Source organism: Corvus hawaiiensis, chromosome 26 (assembly GCF_020740725.1).
Source record: "Corvus hawaiiensis isolate bCorHaw1 chromosome 26, bCorHaw1.pri.cur, whole genome shotgun sequence".
Classification (NCBI taxonomy): Eukaryota; Metazoa; Chordata; class Aves; order Passeriformes; family Corvidae; genus Corvus; species Corvus hawaiiensis.
In genome coordinates, this window is record NC_063238.1 from 42,640,872 (window position 1) to 42,658,389 (window position 17,518).

Below are 17,518 nucleotides of genomic sequence, written 5' to 3' on the forward strand. Positions count from 1 at the left end.
CTGCTATTCCAGACCAGCACGAGTAATCAATCATTTACTTATCACACCAGCAAAACAGACTTTTCTCGGAAGGAGTGTAAAAAGTACTACAATAAAGCAATTTTGCCAATTTGAGTGTTCCACTTGACAACTATTTGCATAATAAGGTTTTGCCAAGATAAGAAGATTGGTAATTTTCAGCAGTATGGAGGGGATTGAAGTTTTTAAGCTTTTTTGCCCACTATCTACACACTCACAGACCTCCGCTCTTGATGTATGGTTCTTTTTAAAGTACTCCATCTGTCTCCGTTGTGTAATGAATTCTGTCACTCTCAATTGTGCTCCTGAGCACTGAGCAGTGGAGGGGAGTTTGCATTTTGATTACAAAAAGGTACCGTCAGCTCTTATTACAATGGAAAACCCATCTCCATGTAAAATTTTAAGGAACTTATAAGCTTAGTCTCCCCCTCAGAAGCTGCCTGTAGATCACACTGTCACTGTCTGACAGGGAGAGTACAGGGCTGGGCTGCACTGCCAGAAGAGTTCAGAGAAATGGGAGTAAATCCAGTTTCTTCCCTAAGAAGCTCATGGGAGGGATACAGCAGTGCCGTCATGTAAAAGTTGTTCCACGTGCAGTTTGTGCTGGAGCTCTGAGGGGCTATCTGGAGGAAAAGGGTGGCAGGAGGAGATCAAGCCTGTCAGCTTAAGTCTCTTTCCTTCTCCTCACCTTCAAGAGCCAGTTTATCTCATCCTGAGACTTGTCAGAAGTTTTCTGTTTGGGATAGTGGGAGGGCAGGAGAAAGATTAGCAGAGCTTTTTTACAGGTTAAGCATTAACATACTTTTAGGGGCTTTGACAGGAAAGCGCTCAAGAAGGATTAGGATGTTAGGGGAAAATGTAGAACATGTCTGCACCATGCAGAGGAAAGAGCTGCACAGATCCTGGGCTGGTGAGAATAAACCTGCTCAATGTGATGCTGTGTGGAACTTAGACTATCACTCCTGCTAAAGGACCCATAAATTTACTTTTTCCTAAATATTCTGGAAGCAGGTTTGCAGATTCAAAGTGTCCAGTGTGCAGCCAGCTCAATGCGCAACTTTTAGCCCAATTTTAGCTCCAGGTGTGGTGCAGGTGGACTTACCTGGGTGAACTAATCACAGGGAAGTCTTGGCTGTAGTGAGCCTCAATGAATGTAACTCAAGATCCCAAAAGGATAAGGAGGAAGTGAAAATCCCAGACTTTAAGAGCATGTTTTGATTTACTGAAGGAACCAGGCAGTGGAAACCAAGTGGGGCTACTCTGAAGGGGAATGGAGTTAAGAAAATTTATCAGAGTTTTAAGAACAGCATCCTCCAAGCACAAGAATGGTGGGAATGGGACATCCCAACACTCAACAAAACAATCAGACATACCAGAACACGAGTCTGGCTATGCAAAAAACTCATGACAGGCTCCAATGCACAAAGGTAGGACTCAGGGGGAAGAGGCAGCAGGTTTTGAGCTGGAGTTTGAACTGCAGAGCTGTTGAGGTCCCTTTCAGCCTGAATTATCAACCAATCTTATGCATTCCCCTGGAAAAAATCATCATGTACCAAACCCAAACCAGGAGCTAAACAATCTGGAAAATGAAGACACCCTTTCATTCACAGCTCTGGATTTGTGTGTCCTACATCTGGGGAGGAATAGTCCCACACACCAGCATGGGCTAGGGCTGACTGGCTGCAAAGCAGCTTTGCACAGCAGGACTTTGAGGTCCTGCTTGGACACCTGATTGCAAATCTGTCAGCAACAAAGACCAACAACCTCCTGGGCTACACTGATTACATAAACATCGACAGCAGGCTAAGGAATGTGATCCTTCCCCTACACACAGACCTGGTGAGACTTACTAGGGTGCTGTGGCCAGTGCTGGGCTTCCCAGATAAAGATGGGAATGGACATACTAGAATAGCTTCAGTATATGGCATTTAAATTCATTAAGGGAGTGGACTAAGTAATACAAGGAGAGGCTAAGAGCTGGGTTTTTTTCAGCCTAGAGAAATCTCAGGTGTATTTTATCCAGGTGTAGTAGTACCTGAAGGGAAGCCCTAAAGAAGAGGGTGCCAGGTGAGAGAAAAAGAGGCAATGGGCACAAATTAAAATAGAAGAAATTTCATTTAAGCACAGAATTTAACATTCTTCTTGTCTTGTGAAGGTGATCAAACATGGGAACACCTTTCCCAGAGAGGTAGAGAAGTCTCTACCCTTGGAGATATTCAAACCTCAGCTGAACACAGCCCTGAGAAACCTGCTCTAGCTGACCCTACTTTGAGAAGAGGGCTGGACGATGTTTTCTCCAGAGACGCCACAAACGGAATTATTCTGTGATTCTGTCAGTGCATTCCTACCCAGCTCCCAGACAGACATGGACTTCCTAGTCTAGACCCAACAGTCTGTTTTGCTTTGCCACCCCTTTGTCCTCTCATTACAAAGTCCCAGAGAACTCCTAGTTGACAGCAGAGAGCAGTGAGAAGAACACTGCACAGTTAAAAAGCAGTGGTACCCAAAAGCCACCAGTGCAAGGTCACAGAACGTGTACAAAACACCATCCAGAGGCTACAAATGCTGCTGCTCACTGCTCTCCAATCTGGGCTACCAGCTGTCATATTAAGGTAGGAACTGGCATGATAACAGCGTAAAAACTCCTTGTTAAGACTACATCTGTGCCTCCAAACCGTTCCTCCACCCCTCCCTTCTAAATCCCTTTTGTAAAACCCACTTTATGGCTGACAGCCTCTCATACACTTAGCAATAAAGAGGTTTAAAAGAAATAATCACAATAACTAACTAATAAACATTCTTCATTATTTCGAAGATGATAATAATCCCTTGCACTTGCATTGCACTTTACATATTCAGGCACTTTATAATCATTAACTAATTAGTCCTTGCAAAGCTCATCTAAATATTATTATCCTGTTAATGCAGAAAGAGAAGCTGTAGGAGAGAAGGTAGAGAATTTGCCTAAGGGCATACATCAAGCCATTTGCAGAGCCAAGACTGGAATTCAGCTCTTCAGCATTCTAATCCTTGGCTCATATCCCTCTTGCTGTCTCTGATAATAAGGGCTAAATTACGTGATAGTAGGATCATTTTCTTTAATATTCATCCCCAAATACATGACGTGGAATATTACATTTCATCTCTTTGTTGTCCTCAGGATCACTTATTTCTTTCTCCCCCTCCTTCTGTGCTGATATTTGCTCCTGCCTTTATATCATGACGAAATATTAGTAGCACCCAGGGCCTAGCTCCCATTTCTGCACTGGGATAATGGACTCGGCCACGTTATCCAAGGATAAAAGAGTGAAATTTGGGCATGCACCTTTGAGCAGGGGTAGGAAACTCCAGGTCTTAAGGGAATAACCTTATCGATGGTTCACACACAGAAACTCCAACATACTTTGTTATTCCCCTTCTGGTGCTTCAACTTCACAAGGAGGGGTTCAGGCTGATTTACCCCAATACCCCTTTAATACCCCCAAATTAGTGTGTGGATAACCCCCTTTCCATATTTTGTTTTAGATCAGCTGAGGTTGGTAGTAATCACAGAATCATAGAGCGGCCTGGGTTGAAAAGGACCGTAAAGATCATCTCATTCCAACCCCCCTTCCATGGGCAGGGACACCTCCCACTAGACCAGGTTGCTCAGAACTCCAGCCAACCTGGCCTTGGACACTTCCTGGGATGGGGCAGCCACAGCTTCTCTGGGCAGCCTATGCCAGGCCCTCACCACCCTCAAAGTAAAAGATTTTTTGTCCTAAAATCTAATCTAAGCTTACTCTCTGTCAGTTTGAAGCCATTCTCCCGTGTCGTGTCACTCCAAGCCTTTGTAAATAGTCTCTCCATCCTTCTTGTCATCTCCTTCAGGTACTGGAAGGCTGCAATTAAATCACCGAAAACCCTTCTCTTTTCCAGGCTGAACAATCCCAATTCTCTCAGCTTTTCCTCACAGCAGAGCTGCTCCATCCCTCTGATTCTCTTGGTGCCTCCTCTGGACTCACTCCAACAGCTCCATGTCCTTCCTGTGCTGGACCCCAGAGCTGGATGCAGCTGTGCTGGTGGGGTCTCACCTGAGTAGAGCAGAGGGGCAGAATTCCCTCCTTTAACCTGCAGGTGTAGACAGGATTTTGGGGAAGGACTTTTTTTTTTTTTTTTGTGGTTATTTTTCCCCCACTCAGATAATTTATACAAGAAAAACAGACCTTCACATGAACGTATCATATGGCAATTCTGAAACACAATGAAGGATTTTTTTTTTCTCCTGTCATATGAATCCAGACTGTGGAAATTATTCCTACACAAGAGAGTGAATGCTGAATGCCTGTATGGTTGCAAAATGTGAGTAAAACCATAGAATCATAGAGCAGTTTGGGATAGACAGGACCTTAAAAGACCATATAGTTCTAACCCTCTTGCCAAGGGAAGTGACACCTTCCACTAGAGCAGGTTCCAAGATGGAGTAGAAAATAATGGGGAAAAAAAAGTATATTTCCATCAAAGAGTATTAAGGACGTGATTAGCATGGTTAAGAAAATGCCTGAGCCAGGGAAAGTGGTGTCAGGGATGTATCATCACATGCCTGTCCCTGTCGTTCTCCACAACACTGAAATTATGAAGAAAGTCAAGTTTTTCAAAACATGGTCAACTCCTATGCAGAAACCCTACCCAAATCAACCAAATTTGAGGTAGCTCCTGATCTCCTACTGTACTCTCTCAGTACATTCTCATTGTCATTTTATTTCCTGCAGCTGTCATCCTAATTCCCTAAAGTAATTTTGGTTAATTGAAAAGGAATGATTGTGTTTGAAGGCACTTTTCCTAGCGAGGTAAATAATGTGTTTCCCTTTACCTTAATGTGCCATTGGATTTTGTTTAAAGATTTAGTTCATTTTAATTATATGCCTTTTTATAATTGAAAAAAAAAAAAGGCAATAAATTAAATTATTATTTTCCACACCTGTAGGGACAATTTTCTCAAAGAAATTAAGCTGTTTTATGCCCATGACTGCGTCTTCCATATCTGCAGTAACATTCAATGTGCCCCTTAGCCTTCCAGCACAAGTCCTTTTGCCATTGATGAGGACAAAAAATCAGACTGTGATCCTGCAGCCCTGAAGATTAAATCTGAATTAAAACATGGTGGAATCACCATCCCTGGAAGTGTTAAAAAAATGTGTGGATGTGGCATTTGAGGACACGGTTTAATGGTGAACATGGTGGTGGTGCTGTGCTGGTGGTTGGATTAATGATCTTAAAGGTCTTTTCAAACATTAATGATTCTGGGGTTCTATGAAATCACCAGCCAGTGATCAAATTTGAATGGGAAATCATGTTTCTGTTGAATTATTCAGTAAAATGGAGTTCAGAATATCTTCACATGGTATTTGCTTTTACAGAAACTTAATAGAAACTTAATACAACCCCTGGCTGACCTACAGTCCATCATGGCAGGCTACTCCAGCCAATTTGAACAGATTTAACCTGATCAATGCCTTCAGACAATCAATACATTACATTGCACTGATGCAGCATTTTAAATTCATTATTAGACATTTAAATCACAAATTTCAGAGCCTCATGAACTTTTTAATGGAAAAAAAAATAGCCATTCTGTTTTTTTCTGAAGCTCACGGATGTATTCAGTTTACTTCCAAATAACAACTGTAACAAAAGCAGTGATGAATTCCCAGGTAAGCTTTTCCATGATGTGGATTCACACCCAGGGTACATCCAACGGAGTTAGTTTGGCATTGTCCACCAACATTCCCTGAGCCAGCACCTTCAGACATCTCAGCTACCCCATGAGCATCCACTAAAAGCAGTTAGATTTGAGGTTAGATACCTCCTTTTCATTAAAAAAATGGGAGTTTATTGCTCCTTGGGTCCTTCTTGGTGCCTCCTCAGTCAAGATGCTGTCCCTGATACTCTTCCTGCTGGAACAGCCCGGGAACACTGATGTGTTCATTCATAGCAGCTCATCTGATAGGTTTTAATTGGAAGTTGAGGTGTGGAGGCTTTTTCAGCTGCTATAACCTGACTGCAAGATTAGATGAAACTCTATTCCCTTTAGCAATGGAGAACCTTTGAACTAAGAATTGGGAAGGACTCAGAACTCCCTGATGGTTCCTGAAACTCAAGGTCAGCTCCAAACAGATCATGGAAAATGAATCTCCAGTAAGGAACAGTAGGCAAATTAGCAAAATAACATTATTTTGGGTTTGGTGCATGTGCTTCCCATAATAATGGGCTTGTAATTTTTAAATACATTTTCTCAACTAAAATCCATATCACTTTAGGGAAATTTTCCATCTCAGTCCTGTATCACACCCCCTTTGTTTGCAGTTGTGCTCCATGACCATGGAAGCTTTACAAACCCAGTGTGGTTCATCTTGAAGAGGTTTTCTTTTTGCAGTGGAAGAAGCTTGTGAAGAGAGGGTGGAAAGCTGATGGAAGCATCAGCCTGAAGGAATCTGCAGCAGCCACTGCAGAAATTATTAATATATGCAAGCCAGAGGGGCTTCTGATTGCAGCTGGAACAAATTTCTTTCCCAAGTTGCTGAATCCTGTGTGCTGCATAACAGTCTGCAGTGATAACCAATCTCAAACACTTACCACAGGGTAGGATAACTTCCTTATTGAAGGAGTCTTTCTTTTCCCACTAGGAGCCCAGATGAATTAGTTTAAAGCAGGCAAATCATATTTGGATGGTGTAAATTAGCTACAGCAAATCCTGATGCTTTTTACAGATAATTCATAAGCTGTTTCTTAAACTGAAGTGACTCTCCACTCTCTTCTAGCATGCAGGAAGGCTGAGTGTGCTTTACATACTGTGACCTGTGTCTAGACCTGCCTTCCTTAAAGATATTTAGCCTTAAGGTGGTCATAGTGACCACAGGAAATTTCCCATCCCTATTTCTGAGGGATAGATTTATTGGTCCATTTCTTTTGGTCTGCTTTTTTTTTTTTTTTTTGTTTTGTTTTGTTTTGTTTTGTTTTGTTTCAGAGCAGGCTCCTAGGATTTAAAGACAAGTATTTTTCCAAGTGGGCTCGTTACAGCTCTTTAATTACACCTACTAAAGTAGTAATGCATAGTGATACCCTGAACTTGTCCCTAATTAAAAATACTGTACTCAAAGCTTGCATGATTCCCTTCTGCTGAAATCTTTAATCAGGAGATGAATAAGGCTCTGGAGCCTTGATTAATAATAGGACCAAGTGCTGTGCCGCTGAAAATGCCAGGGTATTAAATTTCCTTAAGTCACCTGGTGTCCCCATCTAATAGAGATCCTGGCAGTGTTACTTATGCAATAGCACAGAATAATTGAGGTGTAAAGTTACTGGTCCCAAGTGAGACAAATTATCCCAATTCTCCTGGAGATAAGTCACTAAGGTAATAAACAAGATCCCTTCATAATTGCATCATTAATTTAAAAAAATGGCCTTCTTCAAAGTATCACCCATGGAATCCAATGCACAGGTGAGATGCACTGAAATCTGAGAAAATCTGAGAAAATCTGAGAAAATCTGAGTATGAGGGAGGTTGGGAAAGCACACGGAGATAAGTGTCCTAAACAAAAAAACAAAGATATGACAACCCTGAAAGTCAGATGAATTTTCAAAGGAACAAATTTTGCAAAGAAGAAAAAGGTGTCTGATTCTTTTACTAGAAGTGCTGGGTTTGGATCAGGCAAAGAAACAAACCGAACATAATCCAAAGCTCATGGATATGAGCTGTGCTTTTTCTAGGCTGGTTTGAGAACAGCTGGTGGCAGAACAGATTCACAATTCTCAGCAGCTGTGAACAGTTAAAACCAAAAAGTTAAGAAGAAACTGATCCCCTACATTTTTAGGTACAATCTCCTCCTCTTGAAGAGAACTGTGTCATGTAATCATAGTTCTTGGCTATTTCACTGCACTTAAAATAATGCAACATTATTACTTTAAAGGCATATAAAGGAATGAAAGTGATAAGAAATAATTCCACAACAGGTCCCAGGTACCACTAAAACTAAAACAAAGGTTGGACTTTTGATCTTAGAGATTTTTTCAAACCTTAATGACTCTATGATTCTGTGATATGGGGAACACTGTCACAGGAGCAGTGTAGAGTCCTGAATTAAGAACTGCAGATGGGAGGCTGCAAAACTTTTCTTGAAAGGGCTTATTACTATGATTATTTTAGGAGCACACACTGAATCAGGCACCTAAATTGGTGCCCTGTCCCCTGCTATTGCCAGCTGATCAGGATCCACCTAAACCCGAGTCAGGTGGTCTTTCCTGGACAGTCTGAATCCAAATTTGGCATGAATTTATTCATGGCTATGGTATAAGTGTTTGTTCTTCCAGTATTAATGATCTGAGGGACAAACAGTTCCTCTCAGCCCTTCATTAGCTCTGCTATTATGTTGTATAGAGACAAACTTAGCTCTGAGTGACTTCACTGAAGGGTCAGGTGCAGGAGCCCTGGGTTTGGTATTTGGGAAGTAAACAGCTGAGTTTCCATGCTGGAACTTTATCCATGCACTGCCAATATTTGCATTTTCTGAGCTATCCCATATGGAGCCAGCCAGCACATTTCAGTGCTGAGCTGCAGATCGCAGCAGGTAAAAATGTGTTTCTTGAGGTAACATCCCCCTCTTCCCATCATGTCACCTTTGCTCTTCCCTAAATCCACTTTTTTGCTCAGAATAACCCACAATACTCCCACTGAAGTGCCCATAGTATCTGGTACAGTGGCAATAATCACTCTTAGCACCAGAAATACCTTGTCTAACACATATTATGGCCACATGTGTCTTTTCAGGAACCTGTACATTAATAATTTATTCCCACCCTGGAAAGCACAAGCTCTTTTCTTTCTCAATTTCAGCTGATGTGATACCATTTTACACTGAAAATTATTAATCCCTAAGTGAATAACCTGGTACTTTCTGTTAGGAAATGTATTTGCAGCTTCACTAACAGGGGTAAAAGTATTCTCTGTGATATCCTTTTCTTCCCCTGAGCTCCCAATACCTCCTGACTGAGCACCAGGATAGAATAACACGTTGTGAAAATCCTAAACAAGATCAGTCCCAGTTTGCACTGCCAATTCAAATCCAGCAGCTACTGATCATATCTCAGCATCTCCCCTAAACCAGTGCTTTATCCACTTTTAAGGGCTTCCTGTAATCTCCATCTTTTTCAAATTAAGTATTCACTTTCCAAGTGATTATATATCAAAGAGCTCACTGATTTTTTACATGCATCCCATCAGCTTAATTTCCTTATCTAAAACCCCTGGAATATTATCATAAAAATAAATATTTTTTGTGGCTGATTTAGCAAATGGATGTTGGTCTCTGAAAACAGATTACACAGAAAAACAGAGATAACATATCACTACATGATTTTGACCTATAGTTTCTAGTGTCTAGTTTAGTAATTCCAATATGGAACAGTCCATGAATTAAAAGCTTTTGGTTTCCACCCCATGCATTGCCTGCTACCACTACCAAGGGCTGTAATCCTTGCACATACAATCTGAATATGATCCCTGAAAGACAGATGAGGGAGAAATTATAGTGAAAGCAATTGTAGCCAAATTAAAAAAAAAAAAAAAAAAAATCTCTTGTGACTCCATCTGCAGGTAATAAAGTGTTATTGAATTTTTTTTTTTTTTCTGTTGCAGTGTAATAATTCCCATATTGTTTTGGCATAGGTAGAATTGTAGTTGGAATGCGTGTTTTAAAGGCTGTGGATGTGTAGAAGCCTCGTAAAATGCATAATATAATGTGCACTTTTAATAAATACTGTTAATCATGCTTATGGCAGTACTTAAAAAGGGGTCTGGAGTGCCAAGCACGGTACAAATACTGTCAGTCCTCGGCTAAAGGATTGGAGCTGAAGTGGTTGCCATGAAACAGGTGAAATCAGTGGAGTGCCAGAGGTCAGCTTCGTGTGTGGGACAACAAAGAGGATGACAAAGCTTCATCCCCCAGCACAGGTGGAAGCCACAACTCCGCAACACAAAATGAGCTGGGCACTGGGGATGCCTTTGCCACACTCTGCTGGGTGCCAGGCAGGGCATGACCTGGGCTGGGACATGTGGACCTGCCTCCCATAACCCGCCCACCCTTCTCCTGTTGTCCCCCACTGCCAGGCTGCTGAGGCTCTGGCAGTCGCTTCCAAGATGTCCTGCCTAGCCAGGCAAGAAATGATCAAAGAAGAGGAATTGCATAAATTCTCCCAGGCCTTGCTTACCGCTTTTAATAAGAAGCGGATTTTATGTAAGCAAATTCATTTGTGTTTCTTCACTTATATTTTCATTGTGAGGCTTAGATCAATGCCATATTAGAGGCTGAAAAATAATCCACTCAATGGTTATTACATTTATTCCTTCCTTTTTTTTTTTCCTCTTAATGCAGGCAGCTTAAGTACATAGATCACTGAGGAATTTGGCCAGTTTTTAAGACATTAAAGTGCACAGAAAGTGAAGTAATTCTTCAAACGGATATGATGGCTTGGATGAGCAGTAGCATGGCCAGCAGGGCCAGGGCAGGGATTGTCTCTTTGTGCTGGGGACTGGTGAGGCCACACCTTGTAAATCTGGAGTCAGATTTGAGCCTCTCATGATAAGAAAGACATTGAGGGGCTGGAGCACATCCAGGGAAGGGCAATGGAGCTGGGGGAGGGTCTGGAGCACCAGGAGTGGCTGAGAGAGCTGGGGAGGCTCAGCCTGGAGAAAAGGAGGCTTGGGGGGGACCTTCTCATTCTCTACAACTCCATCACAGGAGGGCGGAGCCAGGTGAGGGTCAGGATCTGCTCCCAAAGGGGCAACAAGATAGGGTGAAATGGCCTCAAGTGGTACCAGGAGAAATTTAGATTGGATATCAGGAACAATTCCTTCACAAAAGGGGTTGTCAAGCAGGAGTTGCTACAGGCTGCCCAGGGAAGGGGTGGAGTCCCCATCCATGGAGAGATGTAAAAGATGTGCAGATCTGGCACCTGGGGACATGGTTTATGGTGAACCTTGCAGTGCCGTGTTAACAGTTGGACTCAAGGAGCTTCAGGGTCTTTTCCAACCTAAGAAATTCTATAATTCTACATAGGAAATAGATCAGAATATGAAGATGGGAATCTACACCAGTGTGGGCCAGTGGAAAATGGATAGAACTGCAGGAATGATTTCCCCACTGCTTTCAGTATTTAGGTTAGGATTGCCTTATGGATTCTCCTTTGTCCCTGAATTTTCTCCTTTGACCTGGCCAAAGGTGAGTGATTTGTCCTGTACCAGAGAAAGGGCTACTTCTCTTACCAGAACCTTCTCAAGTACCTCCACAAAGCAGCACAATTTAAGATGCAGATGTTTCCTTAGAAGGGTTGCTGAAGTTACCTAAGACTGCCTGCATTAAACACTGTGGCTCCCAAATCCCAAACCAAGCTCAGGAAAAAGTGTGCCCCTTAAACACAAACCTCTGGCATCACCCAGATGGTGCTTCAGGTCTTTCTTGAATTCAGGTAACAATAAAATAATCATGATAATGACTTTACCTTTTGCTTCCTCAGGTCTCGAGACATCAACTGAGTAGGCATTTCCTGACAGGGGAAATCCTGACATTTAAATGACTCTGTGACAATGTGGGGAGTGGAAACTCATGGAGTTTTCCTGGAAAGCCTAGCCATGGATTTCAGCCAGGAGGCAATCAATCAGTGGACCATCATTTGTTAAAGAAGTTGGGCTGAAATTCGTTTGGCAAAAATTCTCCCAGCATTTTGTCTGACTTAGTTCAGATCATAACTTACCATAAGATTTTTGAGGTCTAATTAGACTAAACCAAATAGCAATTACAATTCCATCGCTTATGTTATTCTGTTGTCAAAAAAGAAGGGGGAAACCACGCAGATTTTGTTTGATTTTAGCTTTGTATGTTAACTAACATGAATTTACCCTTTTTTCTTTTTCTAAACAAAGTGTCATCTTGTCACACCTCCCCCAAAGAAATTACAGTATAATTAAAGAGCAAACACAGGGAACCAGATGAATCGCATCTTCAATTTGCACAGAAAATATTTGAACAAAAGTAAAGAATTTTTTCCAAGATTCACTGGACATAAGGGGCATCTTTCAACAATGGAAAATGGAATTCCAGTGTCCAAATTGTAGTCCAAGTACCCAAGTGTGCTTTCAAACAAATAGTGCATGTTTTTCTAGAAGAATATAAAACTTCCCTTCCCTTCAGGATGAACAGAATTTAAATATTCCAAGACTTGGCACTGTAGTTTGCAGAGGTGAGATAAACCAAGATATTTGTAATGAGAAATCTGTCTGTTTTAATATAATCCTATACTAATCATTTAACAAATTAATAATCTCACGATAATTAAACTCTCCATAAAGAATATGCACGTATTGGAGAAACTAACTGATTAAATTCTAGCTTTAAATCCCACCATGCATTCATTTTCTCTGATTTTTTTTCTCTCTGTTTTGTAATATTGAACTTAGTCCTGTCAGGAATGTTTTAGCTCTCTGCTTGTTTGCTTCCCTGACTTTTGGAAGTGAATTTCACAAACCTCACCACTTATAACTCTCTGTCTCCCCTGAAGATACGGGGCAGATAATGTCAACAAACGGCTCTTCGTGCGTTCAGTGAACTAGAAAGCAAAATTTTGTACCTTAAAAATGCTCTTGTTGGAGCCCAGACTCCTGGACAACTGTGGAAGGTTAAGTAAATTGAGAGAGACTGTCAGTGCTACAGGGGCTTTGCTTTCAGTACCTGGGAGTTTTACTGAAAAGGCAGCGTTGAGATTGGCAGAGCACAACAACGCTTTTAGGGTCAGATGAGTTCCTTTGAATTTTAGCCTCACTGAAAACAGTAGAAAGCAACATGAATGAGGATCTGCTGTGCTTTGCATTTTGGTATGAAATCCTATGTCTGGGATAAAAAAAAAGTGACAACTAAAGCTATACTGCATGATGTCTTTTTCTTTTTCTCTTTTTTCTTCTTTTCCTTTCCCTTTCCCTTTCTCTTTCTTTTTCTTTTTCCCTCCTGTCCTCTCCATTTGCTGTTTGGATTTATATTTATCTACACTGAAATGCTTTCATTTTTTTGGATGGATCTCTCTCATCCATATTGCCTCATGTTCATTGCCAGTTCACAGAATCACAGAGTCACAGAATGGGTCAGGCTGGAAGGGACCACAGTGGGGTCATCTGGTGCCACCTCCCTGCTCAAGCAGGGCCATCCCAGAGCACAGGGCACAGGATTGTGTCCAGAGGGGTCTGGAATACCTCCAGAGAGGAAGACTCCACACCCTCCCTGGACAATCTGTTCAGTGCTTGGTCCTTGCAAAAGGAAGTTCTTCCTCACATCCAGGTGTTAACTTCCTCGGTATCAGTTCCTGCCCATTCCTCTTGTCCCATTTCTAGGCACACCGAGCAGAGCCTGGGCCCTGCTCTGAGCCCTCCCTGCAGACACTGACAGACAGGGGTGAAGTCTCCTCTCACTCTCTTTTTAAGGCTGAACAGACCCAGCTCCCTCAGCCTTTCCTCATAAGAGAGATGCCCAAGTCCCTAACCACGTTTGCAGCCCTCCACAGGATCTGCTCCAGGAGCTCCATGTCTTCCTTTTATTATCTGTATTACCCTGTCATGAAATCATCAAATTCCTGCCCAGTCTAACTCTTAAAATATGGCATGGAAGAATGCCAAGTGTCTGTGCCTGTAAAATACCCCAGAGATCACAAAGGCAGCATCTGTCCATGCAAGGCAGAGCAAGACTCGACCAACAGCCTGATATCAGATGGTTACTGAGTGCTGGAAACAAGTTACGAATAAATGACAAAAAAGTGCCTGCTCTCCTCACAGAGTAATCTGAAATGTGCAACTTTGCTTGCAGAATGTTGTATTTCCATCCCCTCTTGCCAATTACTGAGTTAAGTGGTGCATGGAGCCTTTTAAAGACTAGAATTATTTTCTAAAGAGTAAGAGAATGTGAATCAAAGCTGCTCATTACATATTCTCCCAACTTGGATGGTGTCCTCCACAGTAGGCTGCAGCTACTGGTTATTACACTTTTTTTTTCCTGTTAACAACAAGAATAAAAGGCTCTGAGCCAAAACCTGGAAATATCCACCAAGCAATTATAAAACCCCATCAGGAAATAGCTGCTGGTTGATTCTGCTTATTATAGCAACTCCTAATAACAACAATGTACTTCTAAAGTCAATTTGGGCACCTCGTGCTGGATGATGATATTTAAAAACACATTTTGGAATTTTCCAGGATGCCTTTCATTGTTGGATGTGGTCACAGAATATCCTCCTGAATTAACAACCCTTTCCTCAGTTTTACATCTATTATGGATGTATGGGGAGACTTAATTCTACTAAAATAGAATCTACCTATCTATCTATTCTAAATATATATCAAGGGAGGAGAAAAAAAAAAAAAGGTTTCCTCTGTTAGATCATTTTCTGGGAGAAATGCGCTTTCCCTTTACACTGAGGAGTAGAGTTGGTGATTTATTATTGATCTTGACACAGAGAGCAGAAGTTTAACACAGCAGTTCTGCCACAGACTGCTCATTGACTTGCTTAAAGCTGCACCATTAAAAAAAATCTGTTAATGTACAGTTCTGAAAAGAATTCAATGATCTGATACAAATTCTGAGCTGGAGGAAACAGTCATACCTCCCACAGACTTCAAAGGCTGCTTCGCATTCCTGCACTAGACATACCTTTTTTATCTCTCTGGGATGTATTTAATCCTGCCTCATCTCCTGTGTAGCTCCAGCGAAGATCCAACTACAGAAAATCAGCATATTAAATACACGTCAGTTGTACTGAGTAACCCTGAGACATGTTTGGGCTGGACAAATGGACATGTTCTCCTTGAAGACATGAAACTGTGAAGGCTGTCACATTTCTCTGCCCATCAGCCCCTTCTTCTCCCTTGTTCTTACTAAAAACCAGACAAAGAGGAAGCTGCTCTGTTGCACTATTTCTAATCTTTAGAGCAAAAAATATCCGTGGTAGAAGATCCAAACATGCACGAATGTGGGTATAAATGACATGATTTTAAGATTCTCCTGTGAAGAAGAAATGGCATTGCATGTAGCAGCTTGCAAAAATGGTCCTGATAAATCAAAGCAGCACTACCAAGAAAACAGACAAGGCTGCCGCTTCTGTTTTGTTGTGGATTTCATGTTTTTGTTGGTTTGTTGTGGTTTTTTTCCCCAAACCTCTAACCAGGAGGGCTCTAATGAGACATTGGACTTGCAGTCTCCAGATCTAAAGCACCTGATGCATGTGCAGCTAAAAATACTTGAGTACCCAACAGTTAAAAATATCCTCTCTCCCCAGAAGCAGAACCTTAACACTTGTGTTACCCTATGATTTCCCTTGAAAAAGGATGTTCCTTGAAGACTTTACACCCCTGAGGGTCTAAAATAGCAGCCCCTTTAAAGGGGTACAAGCAAGACTATGTTATGTAATGTCTGGGGTAAAAATACGAGAGTTTGAGTCACGATCCTGGTTCACGCAAAGCTCCCAGTAAAATCCTGAGGAGCTTTGCCTCAAATATCTCCAGTGCCTTCTTGTGCTGGCTCCACATTCAGTTGTTAAAGCTGTGGACCTAAGCAAGCCTCTTCATCCCCAAATTTATAGGCTGCTGGATTTATATTTGATCCCATTTCTCATTAGCATCAAGGTAATGAGCATAACTGAAGGTCTTGGAAAACTTATTTACACTGCACTATTTGTAATTGCTGAAAAATCCCTTGAAAAGAGACATCTGTTCCATATGCCCGGTGGGAATCAGAAAGTAACATTCTTTGTGTGTAGGTAAATCACAGGATATTAATAGATCTCGAGAAGGAGCTGGCTGTGGAAGGATGGGGTGGAGGGAAGGAGTGGGCTGGTGAGACACAATGAGAGTTTAACCAAGAAAACTCAGAAATTGTTGCTAATTGCTGCTTCAGGGGCTCAGTGCTGCACACAGACCTGATCCCCTTAAAGACAGCACATGTGGGTGGCCGGGCAGCTCTGGAATGGGAAAGACACTGACTACAGTCTCCAGGAATTGCCTCATGACCCAGGCAGTGCAAACAGAGTGTTGGTCTTGCAGGAAAACTGGGCTGAGTTTGGGGTTTTATCTGGGAAGTGGCACAAATTGGGAAGGTGGCCACTTGCAGGGGTAAATGCAGATCCCTTGGGTCTGATCTGTCTATAGCTTGTCCAGATACTCCATATAATAAAACCAAAGAGCTTTTGAGAGGAGCAGAGAAGAGGACATGAAGCCATACCAGGATGAAGTGGTGACTGTCCCGCTCTGCTCTGCACTGGGGCAGCCTCACCTTGAGCACTGTGCTCATTTTCTAAATTAGAAGAATATAAAGCTATTAGAGAGTTTCCAGAGGCGAGCCAAAAAGATGGTGAAGGGTCTGGAGGGGAAGTAGGAGGAGCAGCTGAGGTGGCTTGGTCTGTTGAGCCTGAAGAAGAGGAGTCTGAGGAGAGACCTCAGTGGGGTCTGCAACTTTCTTGTGAGGGGAAGAGGAAGGGCAGGCACAGATCTCTTCCCTGGTGACCAGTGATAGGACACAAGGGAATGGCCTGAAGTTGTGTCAGGTGGGGTTTAAGTTGGATATCAGGGAAAGGCTCTTCATGCAGAGGGTGGCTGGGCACTGGAACAGCTCCCCAGGGCAGTGGTCACATCACCAAGCCTGACAGAGCTCAAGAAGTGTTCGGACAATGCTCTCAGGCACAGGGGGGGATTCTTGGGGTTATCCTGTGCAGGGCCAGGAGTTGGACTTGGTTGATTTTTGTTCAACTCAGCATATTCTAAGCCTCTATAATCCTACGATTCTACGACCAAACAATCCAGCCCTCCCCCACAGTCCCAGATCTTTGCCCACTCCAAAACAAAAAGTCTACTGACATCATCTAACACCTGAGGACTAACAATGTCCCACATCCCGTGCTGCTGTGAACACCAGGGACTGCTCCACAGTTACATGCTCCACCTTCAAGCTGTGGAAACTACCAATTCTAACATTTTTTAATTCCCACTGATGCACAAACTCTTGAATTCTACCATGTGATCCCACTAACACCACTTCACAACATGATCCTACGTCCTCCTTTACCAGAAACACCCCACTTTCTACCCAGGTGTGGAAAAGATTTCTTCTGTTAAACTTTGACAAACAGCTTGTTGAAACACCCCCAATCAAGATTTAGTGCTCAGTGTAGCAATTGCAGTTCTGGTTCTTGATTTTATTATGTTGTTTTGATTGGATTTTTAATTTTCTTTACCATGTTCTTCCAGGCCCTTCAATCTCTAACTTGTCTCTAAGGGTGTCTGTCACCCAGAATGAGATGAGTGGATGATCAGTTTGTCAACATCTTCCTGGAGCCATTTACCATCAGGAGGAGAACATGCTTCAGGATGAGGAAAACCAACAACCAGCATCCAGGATCTTGCTCTGTGGCAATCAATCATTTTATACACCCAAAT

General features: G+C 42.2%; 1 protein-coding gene across 12 annotated transcripts in view; it reads right to left on the reverse strand.

The window, feature by feature from the left end:
- TSNARE1 (t-SNARE domain containing 1) overlaps window positions 1–17,518 on the reverse strand; it is a 461,355-nt gene that overhangs the window by 85,953 nt on the left and 357,884 nt on the right. For 10 of the 12 annotated variants that reach the window (XM_048286664.1, XM_048286666.1, XM_048286665.1 and 7 more), the window contains one exon: window positions 14,742–14,808. The exons of the other annotated variants lie outside the window; for them this stretch is intronic. In XM_048286664.1, the coding sequence (XP_048142621.1) occupies window positions 14,742–14,808 (67 nt within the window). The remainder of the gene's footprint in view (window positions 1–14,741; window positions 14,809–17,518) is intronic. 12 annotated transcript variants of the gene reach the window in all.